Here is a 10,626-nt window from a genome sequence, read left to right as displayed (position 1 = left end):
GCCAGGGCAGTTCGCAACGCATCGGGCTGCTTAGATATGCTTTCAATCAGGGCTCCAACTCCCTGTTGGAAAGGAAATTTGCAGCAGATGATATCGAGCGGTTAAAATCATCATGACTTCAACCCACAGCTGAAACGGAAAAATCTGTGCAACGCCATAGCAAATAATGTAGGTGGAAGAAGTGGTATTTTTCCATACCTTGGCACCGTGTGTGAGCAGCGCTGTCTTGCAGACGGTGGCGCAGGTCTGGAGGGGATCCTGCGGGCTGCTAAGTGTGGCAGTGCATCCCCTGCTCCGGGCAGAGGAAAAGAAGGCTCCTAAACGCTGCGAGCTGGAAACAAGTTGCTGAGAGTACAAGTGCAAATAATAACAGAAAAGCCATTGAAAACACCCTCCGTTCGCACCTACCGTGGAACTGTGCCAGGCCTGCAGAGGTAACTCAAAGGCTACTATTGTGCTTTCTCAGACACAAACCAGCAAACCCGACAGTCCCAGCAGGCAAGGGCTGGGTACATTATTATTATCCCCAGCGTGGGTGGGGAAACTGAGTCACCACATGACACATCCTGCTGGAGACTGCACCGAATTCAATCCAAAGCAACCCCAGGCCTGGAGTCATGTAAACGCTCTGTAACTGTGCCGGGGGCTTCATCGTGGCCTCCGGGCCAACACTCCCTGCCCAGGTGCAAGTGCAGCCTAATCGAGGGGATGGGGGCTGCATCCCCAGCTCTCAAAGAGAGGGGCGTTATGAATTGCCAGCCACGACAGCGTGTGTTGCCTTCCTTCTCCTCGCCGGGCTCAGCTTTGCATGGGAGTGCCTCTACCCCCCAAGAGCGACCTTCACTGAAGGACGGAGGAGAGTAAACTACGGCATAATCCGCATCTCAGCAGTATCTGTAAAGTCGGCAGCAGCAGCCCGGGGTGCAACCTGCTAAAACAACAGCGCGGAAGGAAAAGACTCGCAGGGATTATGCCAGGCTGGATAAATTAGATAACTGGGCAAAGAAGACATTGCAATCCGCTGATGGTCCATTAGCAGGTTCCTTATGGAAGTATGAATCTAGCTTATGAGCCAAGGAGAATAACGCCTTTGACTTATTAGCAGGCAACCAATGCATGCATTATTTATGGGTCTCCCAAGTACAAGTGCAAATGAATGTCTATTGTTATCGCAGGCCAGTCGCTGGAAAGCAAAGTCTGCCACAGGCACTGTCCTGACGTAGATCCTTGCAGGAAGCCACTCTCTGTCCTGAAGAGAGGCTTTCCACGTCCCAGCCGGGGGCTGGCTAGGTCTCTCTCCCTAAAGGACTGGTCCTTAGGGAGAGAGACTTGGTCCGTGATGCTCTTTGAACGTCACCGTATTCAATACGAGGCGTTCAGGCAGCTCTGGTTCTCGCATCAGGGTCAGGCCCATGTATTGCTTGTTCTGCGAACTCTTTACTATTTTACTCGCATTAAAATATTCAACCCCACATTCTTATTCGTTCCAGATTGGGAGTTCAGGGCAGTCTCTTGAGGCTGCTGCCATTTGGTTGCATGCAGGAAGGAGGATAGACTTCTGTCTACCAATGAACAGTATTTAGTCGCATCCTATGAGGCTGGAAGACCGTATTTGCCCCGAAGGGCTGGGCTGCGAATGAGCGTGTTCGTCTTTAACTCCTTGACTCCCTTTGCACAGGACAACCCTCCTGCATTGGAGGGACATGGGGGAAACAACTGAATGATGCTTTTCTATGACCTCCGCTATTTCCTCTTTGCTGCGGACAGGAGCAAATCAATCCTGGGGCTACTGGAAGTCGCACATCGGTGTCTCGCCACCCCGAGGATAGATGGTGTCTCCATCTCCTGGCTGTGCAGACTTCTAGTACGTGCAAAAACCTGGCAGCATGGTGCATGAGCGAGATCACGGCCATTGCACCTTGCAATCTCCTCTCGCATCTCAACGATGCCCCAGCTTCCCCAAGACCGAGGTTGTGTCCCTCCATTTTTGACTGCCTAGCAAAAGGCACCACAACAGGGCTTAATTTTCCAGTCTCCAAAAAATCAGGCCTCTTCAGGGCATCTTAAGAAGAGACCCCCCACTTCCCAAAAAACAAGGTGTATTAGCCTAGTGCATTGGGAGAACTCCCCCCGCTAGGAAATCTCTTCCAGAAAAAAATCTTCCACTGCCTGAACATAGTGCACGCTCGCAGAGGATTCAGCCCCGAGTGTCTTTTTTATAACTCAGAAGGAAACCAAAGAAGGAGGCTCCATTATTTTGCCTGAAAGGGAGAGCGGGTTTCACTCCTGCTCTTACCCACTCCTGAAATGAATCGGTACCAACAACCCGCTGTTCCAGAGAATGAATTCAACAGCAAGTCTGAGTGGTGCCGGAGTTTTAAGAGCTGTTTGTTTGTCCTTGCTGCCGCTCTGCCGAGAGTTGCACAAACACTTATTAAATTTTAACCCCACGCTGTTCCTGGGTAAGCAGAAGTCCTTTTTCTCCGGCGTGAGAAGTGGGAACGGCCGTGATAAGTGCATGTTAACTAGAGCTCTGCAATGCACAATTGTCTGGCTGAAAATCTCCTCCAGCTGCAGGCAAACTCTGCTGCTCCGCTGGAAGATTAAAAGCCCTAAGTAGAAATAAGCAGGGAGGAAAATGGGTGCTGGGCCTGTTTAGATAGTACCAGCGCTGCTCATCTGAGTGCCACAAGCCTCAGACAAGTGGCAAAGTTTCTAGTCCAGGTAGAAAGCTGGGTTTGGGGAGCGTTGGGATCTGAATTGTAGCCCCAGCATTGCCATGAAGTTCTGGCTGAGCCAGGCAGGACTAGTACCAAGAAAGGCTTACAGAGCTGTTATTGCCCCTTTGGCACTTTTTATCTCATAGTACTTTCCAGAGGGAGGAAGGGACACTTCCACCTGGGGAATATTACAGCCACATTCGTGTTAACCTGGAATAGCCCGGTGTAGACCAACCCTCTTCCTTACTTCACAGTTGTGGAAAGAGAGTATTTACCTTCCTCCTGTAGTGACTGGTCGATATAATGGGACAAAAGCTACCTCCTGTTTGCTGCTGGGAGAGACTGGTGTTGCCAAACTCCTCCACATCATCCAGAGGCAAAAAATGTCCTCTCAGGAATGTGGGTTACAGCCACAGAAATGCCCCAGGTACCATCCAGGGATAGCAAAGCCAATTGTTAGGAGGGCGAACTTCCACATCCTACTGGTGTGGGTCTGGAGGGAGCAGGGGGAGATGGTCACAGGAGGAGAAGATGTAGGACGTGGCTCTCTGGAAAGAAAAGGGATCTGTCTTGTAGGAACTTTTCTGAGCTCATGTCATCTGTTCCCTCGCGTTGGTCCGCCGCAGACGGTCAACGCCTGCTTCGAGCTGGAAAGATTTGGAGACGAAGCACACACTGGAAACTAAAACAATGGCAATTCTTTAGCTCTTATAAAAGGGCTTTTGATGCAGAGGCTTCTTAGATTTCTTTTCTTTTTAAAGAAAGGGTTGTGCTAGTTGCAGTGTGTGTGTGTGTGTGTGCGTGTGCGTGTGCGTGCACAATAATATTCTTGCCTTTTGCTCAGGGACTTCTTGCAAAAATCCCGTACAAAAACACACCGGGACATGTGGCGTCACTCAAATGCAGCCGAGGGGAGAAGTCACTGATCCCCCCTTGCAACAATGGGAAGATGAGAGGAAATTTTAGGGCAGAGCACAGCGCTTGAGTTAAAGACAGCACAGTTTTTGTAATCCCTCCGGAGAGGCGTGACTGCTCATTTCCAAGGATTTATCCCAAAGATACACAGGCATGCACGCGTATGCGTGCTTTGTGAAAAGCAGTCTTTTGGGCCATGAAGGATGCATTTGACTCGGCTGGGATTTTAACCCACAGTTCCTGGCGAGGTGTCTCAATTTTCGGTGTGCAGCTCTGATAGACGCTAATCGGTCTTCCTTAGAGTGCCTCTAATTCAGATGGTGTGCGCTCTCCCTGTTTCTCTCTCCCTCCTATTCATGCATGCACACAACATCATCCGTGTGAACTCGGATCTCATGAACCGAGGGTTGAGAGCTGGAGAATAACCTGCCTGTAAAACAGGGATGTGGCTGAACAGGGCTCTTAAAGAAATCCTTGTGCGGCAGCCAGGCTCTGGACCTACGGCGCTGGTCCAACCTGCGGGCTGCACATTGCAAATCAGCTGTTGGGTCAGAGTAGCTAAAGATCGTGCCCTGATGCAAATGGCTTTGTCGTTCTCCCCTCTCCAGGTGGCAAAGGCATCCCTGACTGCCTGTGCCAACATGCGCGTGGGTTCATCCTTATCCGAGGCTGTAAACACTGACTCAAACCCGTTCTCCCAGCCCCCCCAGTGGGTTTGGGGTACTCTCCCCATAACAAAATATGTTCTCCAGGATGGGAATCCTACCTCCTCTGCCCTGGATTGCACCAAAACCAACTTTTCACCCAAGAGCTCTGCTCTCAGGCCGGTTCCCCATGGGAAAGGGCTTGGTCTGCTGGAGGGACATCTCCTCAGTATTGTATGGCTGCATCAAGGGGTTTCCTCCATGCAAGCAGATGAAACCACTACCTGTAGCTTCTGGAAAGCCAGGCAGGCTGCCCTAAAGCAGACAGGGGCTATTAGCCATTGGCTGTCACAGCCAAAATCAGGAGAAACCCCTGCATAGACAAGTCCTCGGTGGATTGCTCTGATCCCCAAGATTTCCAGGCCTGGGTTTCTTCCTGCCGCTCCCCCGTTCTGTGCTGTCAGGCTCTCCTAAATACTTATTTTTCCTCCTGGGCATTTGTTAACAGTTATCACAGCCTCCTCCTGGCAGTATTTGTCCAAGCGCTACGGGTTTAGCTCCCTTATTCTTGCCTCCTTTGGTTCAGTCCCTGCAGCCCCTTCCTCATGTGTGTGCGTTGCCTGCATATGCGTGTGCGTGTGTGCAGAGGAAGACAGATTGCCCGGACCCTCCAATATAAATCAAATTCCTTGCAACGCTCCAAAGTAGCGTTTTCAACCTCAGGGTGCTAATAGGATCCAGCAGGAGAAAGAAACGTCAGCCAAGCGGCTGCTGCTGTTTGGAGAGTGCAATGGAGCTGATCCACAACCCCGGGGCAAAAGGAGCAATCCCAGGGCAAAGGTTAAAGAGTTCAGGCGCACTTCAGCCTACTTAACTGCAACAGGCCTCTTACACATTGCAAGATGGATGGCTCCAGCCGGAGAAGGGGAGCAAGGTTGGGTGAACGGCAACTCCACCTGGAGGAGAGCGACTGGGACAGCATCTGTGCCGTTCAGCCGGCAGCAACGCCTGGCTCTGTTCACGGCAAGTGCGGAGACCCGGTTTGGTTGGGAGTCCAACCCATGCCAAACGGGGCTCCCTCCAGATACAGCTCCCTCCCAAAAAATCCCTCCCCAGCCCCTGAGTTTTGCTCAGCTTCGGATCCCAACTGGCTGAAGCCGGCAAATTCTCGCTGCAAAAAGGTAGCCTCACCTGCACCGATAAATCATCATTCATAATGACACCGGTGCCTACACCGCCTTGGGAAATTTGTTGGGTTTTTTTCTTTCCATGAAAAGTATCGTGGAAAGTGAGAAATGCAGGGAGAAGCTTGGGGTTTCACTGACATTTTTCTGAGAGCTTTTTGGGGGGATGTTTGGGAGACTTCAAAGAGAACCTGAAAAATGACAGTGCTGTCACTGACCCCCTATCCGCCAGCCTTTGGGGAGGGTTTGGGTACAAGCTCTTCAGTGTGCAGTCAAAGCTGGCTTTGCGCCTCGAGAAAAACCTGGGAGAAATCATCAGACACAGACGTTTCCCTCTGAATTGTCCATTTTACCAAAAAAGATATTTTTAAGTGGGGGGGGGGGGGAAGTACATTTTTGGTTCAACTAATTCAAAGGACAGTAACTGTAGTATAATTATTCATTATTAGCAATTATAATAATTGAGCCATTCGTTATTATCAATGATAATAATGATTATCATTTTTTATCCAGTAGTTTGGATAACTTCTGGTAGTTAACTTCCGGTAGTTAAAGCACAGGCCCGGGTCTCAAGAGCCGTGCATTTGGCTCCCAGCTGTCTCAGGCTGTCTGCATGACCTCGAGCAAGTTGCTTTCATTTGATTTCATGTCATTTCCCAGCACTCGGAGCCTATCGCTGCCACCGGGTTTTGGGAAGAGCTGCAATTACCACTTCGGCTCCTGCGTGACTCAGGTTTGCCACGGGTGTCAACTCCCACGGGGTCAGCTATGGTCAAAATTAAAGCTCAGCATCCCCTGTCCTTCTTCTACCCAGCCCTGGGTGTTTCTGTGACTCAGTTTCCCTCTCTGTAAAATGGAGCTAGTGCTGTCCTCACTGCGCACAGGCGGCTAATGTGTAATACAGATGAGAGGCCACATAAGCAGGCAGGCAGACCCTGCTCGGCTGCCTCTGCATTACTGCTGCTGCAGTGGACGGCACAATAATTTCCACTGGGAGGTGCCTAGTAACACGGGGGACTTTGCATCCTCTTGCGTGGGATGTTTTCAACCTGGTGCAATATTGGGTCTGCATCTCTGTGGGTTGAAGAGTGCCTGGGAGGTGCAGCAAGCCAGTGAGGACTCCCCATGATGGAGCAAGAGGAAGGCAGGAGGTCTCTAATGGACTTGCCCCACGGTGTTACAGCTACCAGGGGGGCTTGTGAGTCAGGGGCTGAGGCTGGAGAACCTGATGTGACCAAGGCCTCCTTTTAGTTGGTCTAATAAAAGATATCGGATTCACCCGAAGAACCTTGTCTGCCTAGTCCTTAGACCAACACAGCTACAACCTACCTGGGCTTTCAGCTCCCCTGGGGCGAGGGCAGGTGAGCAGGTATCTGCACTTTGCAAACAGGGCGATGCGGAGGTCGGCGGGTGCCCTCTGGCGGCATGAACTGATATTAGAGGTGGAGAGGGATGGAGGGACCAGCAGGCCTTTGCTAGCATCAGTGGAGAGGGGTGCAACTCTGCTCAACACCCCCATGGCTGCACTAAACACCTGCACCCCAGGTTGACTGCTTAGCAGTCAACCGAGATGTCCAGGGAGGTTGCAAAGTCTGCTGCTTCCTGGAGCTAATGGTCATTCAGGAGAATCAGGGATGTCTGGAAGGGACCTCCAAAGGTCTAGTCCAGCGTTTCTCAACCCATGGGTTGCAACCCAAAAGTGGGTCACAAGAGCATGGGAAAGGGTTGCGAACAAACTTTTAAAATAAATCAACAAACTTTAAAAATGGATTCTCCTTTCAAGAAGAAAAACGTGGCTTTTCCCTTGCAGGCTCCCTAACAGTCTGGGTGTTGCAGAGGCTTCGCTGCTTGAGCTGGAAAGACAAGGTCTGTAGCTGGCACCGTCACGCACAGACGTCCTCTGTGCATCGGGCAGAGGCAGCCACTGGCCACCCAGACCCCACGGGGTGCGTTCAACCCCAGCCCCTGCCATAGGGTCCCTGGCCCATCTGCCTGCAATGACATCTGCAAAACAGCTGGAACAGCCCTGCTCAGCCTGCTGTGTCCTCCCTCCAGGGTGGCATATGAAGACAGGGCCTTTCCAGGTCAGTTAATTTAACTTTATTGAGAGAGAGAGAGAGGGAAGAGTGAGAGGTTGCTCTCAGCCTGATAACAGGAGCTCCTTGCCATGTCCGTGCCAGCCCACAGACCCCCGACCCCGTCCAGGACAGGGCTGGCACCTCTCAGAAGAGGAAGAAGGCAGTGAGGAGGCAGGAGAGCAGGATGCAGCAGCTGGACAGGGCGAGAGGCGCCAGGGCCGACCGCGAGGAGCCATTGCACAGATCTGTGTCGCAGCAGTGGATTCGAACCCCCGGCAGCTCCTGCTGCTGGCAGTGACGGGACGTGGCGCAGCCGCTGGTCAGCAGGATCCCCAGCACCACTGCAGAGCAAGCACATGAGATGCCCTGTCAAGGGAGAAGCTGTCCTCTGGGTTGGGGGCGAGGCAGCCTCAAGAGAGGACAGTGAGTGGACACCATTGCAGACCCCAAGAGCAACCTGGCCAGACCTGGGCTACAGGAGAGGAAAAGCACCTAAATTTACAGACCCTGCCACTGGGTTTTGTCACAGGCTGTCCTGGGAGACTCGCAGGCTGTTTCTGGAGTGAGTCCGTATTTCTGTGCACACTGCAGTGTGTCCAAGGCCATGCAACTGGAGACCGACACGTCCCTGCAGTTAGATGCGATGGTGAAATGCAGCCTGTGTCAGGGACAGTGCCCCAGAGGACTGGGGTCTCCTTCTATCCAGGCAGGAGCGACGTAGCTCCTTCTAGTGCTCCTGTCTGGGATTGATCCGAGGCCCAAAGAAGCCAGTGGAAGTATCTCCACGGTCTCCAGTGAATGCTGGGTCAGGACTCAGGCTCACACGCTACCTGCCAGGTTGTCCCCTGGAAAACTGCAACCCAAAGGTGGTATCGGCACAAACTTGCATGACCTGAGCAACCTCAGCGAGGTTTGCAGTGGTCCCAAACAGACACCGATTTGCAATGCTGTTGGGGGAGACAGGCCCACCCGCAGCCAAGCCGACTCACCGCTCTCCGTTTTAATGCAGAATCGGTGCTTGAAGCCCTGGTGCGAGTGGGAACAGGTGACCACCTCCGGGCTGGAGCATCCCGCGTCCACGTGCTTCGTGCCCACGATGACGTTGCAGCTGTAGCATTGGAGGCCAGAAACTAAGCAAAAGCAACAGAAATGTGAGCGGACTTCCCCAGGGCCAAGCTCCTATGGTCTCTTTACTACATAGCCCTCTGCCATGCCCAGCTGTGAATTGCAGAGCAGAAGTCCCTTGGATGTATTTCCCCGGGAGCCCCAAACGTGTCCTCGCACTATGTCACCGTGTCCTGTGCCCACTAGAGGTCAGTGCACAATCAGAGATCGCACTGAGAGCGGGAACCTGGGCCACTGAGCAGGAGCGAGCATCTCGCTAGCACAGGCGCTCTCTACCTTCGTTAGCCTCAAGGCCCCCCTGCAAAATACCGTCTCTTATTCCTCACTTGTTGTGTGACCGCAGAAAAATCACAGCGCGATTCTTCTGTTGCAAAGAGCTCGGAAAGACCAAGCCAGGCTGGAATGGTTTTCCTGTTTAAAATCTCTGGGTTGGTCTTGAAAAGCAGGCGTAGGCATCTGCACACCTAACAGTGCTAACGCTGCATGGCGCTGGCCTGGTTGAGAGTCACAACTCTAGGAGAAGAGATTTCCAAGCCCCAGCCCCTGCTGACCCTGCTGGCTCGAGGACATCGCCGCGGAGAGTTCACCGAACTCCTCCACCCGCCGTTGTGACCATCGCTGTCCAGTCCAGTCCGAGTTGCCGTGTAGATCAGGCGACGACAAAGTTAAGTGACACATTTTTGGCATTCCTTTGCCTTTATATAAGTCTGCCCTGGAAGGCAAGTATAAAGGTGGCTTGGGCTTCCACTTGGAGGAGGCATCACCAATTCCAGATCCAGCATGCTCAGCCCGCCATTCAAATGTGCTGCCTACATCACACCCCAGCAGGGGCTCTGAAAGCCCTGTGGTAACACATCATCACATGCAATCAGGGCCAAAATCTGCTCTGAGTTGCACATATTTGATGCTCCCTCTCTCCAAATTGCACCCTCGGGGCTCTCTGGGCAGCCCCATTGCTGGCTAACTCCTAGGTCCTCACCCTGGGACTCCATAAACCGACGCACAAGGGGAGATGGCAGCCGGGTGCTGCGCTGGCTGTGCACGGGGGACAGGAATAGAGAGGACGCGTAGTTGTACTTACTGGAGTCATTCGTGTCAGACCCGGGGAGCAGGAGAGAGCCCCCAGCACCCTCCCAAACACACTCCTGCATTAACCTGCTCTTTCTCCCCGGGCAGGTGCTGCAACTCCGTGGATGGATGTTAGGTATTACCCGCGGCTGCTATGTTGTCATCCTCATGCCAGGATTAATCAGACGCTCCTTCCCCATAGCAGGGCTGCAGTTGAAGCCTTCTCCTGGTAGTCGCAACTCTCTGCTCATGTCTTTGCAGCACTAGTTTCAATGGCAAAGTAAAGGTGGCTTTCCATTGTCCAAAGAAAACACTTTTGCACTCACTAGCATGTATGCTGCGGCCATCCGGATGCCTGCTTTCTCCTATTGGATCCTCCCTTTTTGCAACCTGATTTCTATCTAGAGCTGCAAGCTAACTCGAAGAGGAGCAGGGATGGCTTTGAGCTGGATAAAGCAAGTGCCCGCGACCTGTGGGGCAAGGACATGACGGCTCCACGCCCCTCGGTGCACGGCTTACTTTCCCACGGGGTTTAGCTACGCCATCTGGGCTCTGCTCAGGGTCAAAACCCCAAATGAAAACGAAGCCATTTCCCATATGCAGCGAGGGATAGAAAAGAGCAATGCAGCGCTAGTCATTGTCATGCCGGGGTCATGGGGAGACATCTGGCACCTGATGCTTGCAGTGAGCTCCGTGAGCAGAGTACTGCATTGATGCGCGCACACCCTCGTCCCAAAGACCAGGTATTGCCGGGATACTCCGCATCTCCCCCTCTCCACCCACAGAACAAATGCATGCAGAATGACGCGGCCTTTTTATATCTGTTCTCAGCTTTGGATCTCAAAACATGGTCTACAGGGAAACCCAGGCATGGGCAGTGAAATGCTTAGGA

The 10,626-nt window shown here is 52.6% G+C and overlaps 1 protein-coding gene across 1 annotated transcript; it reads right to left on the bottom strand.

The window, feature by feature from the left end:
• Positions 1-7,685: 7,685 nt before the first annotated feature.
• Positions 7,686-9,236, bottom strand: LOC102388027 (ly6/PLAUR domain-containing protein 1-like). Its single transcript, XM_006028631.1, has 3 exons — positions 9,218-9,236; positions 8,531-8,671; positions 7,686-7,882 (listed from the first exon to the last, which is right to left on the bottom strand). Exons 1-3 carry the CDS (start codon positions 9,234-9,236, stop codon positions 7,686-7,688), a joined length of 357 nt encoding a protein of 118 aa, XP_006028693.1.
• Positions 9,237-10,626: the final 1,390 nt, after the last annotated feature.

Source organism: Alligator sinensis, unplaced genomic scaffold, assembly GCF_000455745.1.
Source record: "Alligator sinensis unplaced genomic scaffold, ASM45574v1 scaffold611_1, whole genome shotgun sequence".
NCBI classification, from domain to species: Eukaryota; Metazoa; Chordata; order Crocodylia; family Alligatoridae; genus Alligator; species Alligator sinensis.
Note: the sequence above shows the minus strand (reverse complement) of the source record. Positions and strands in the feature narration are given on the sequence as shown.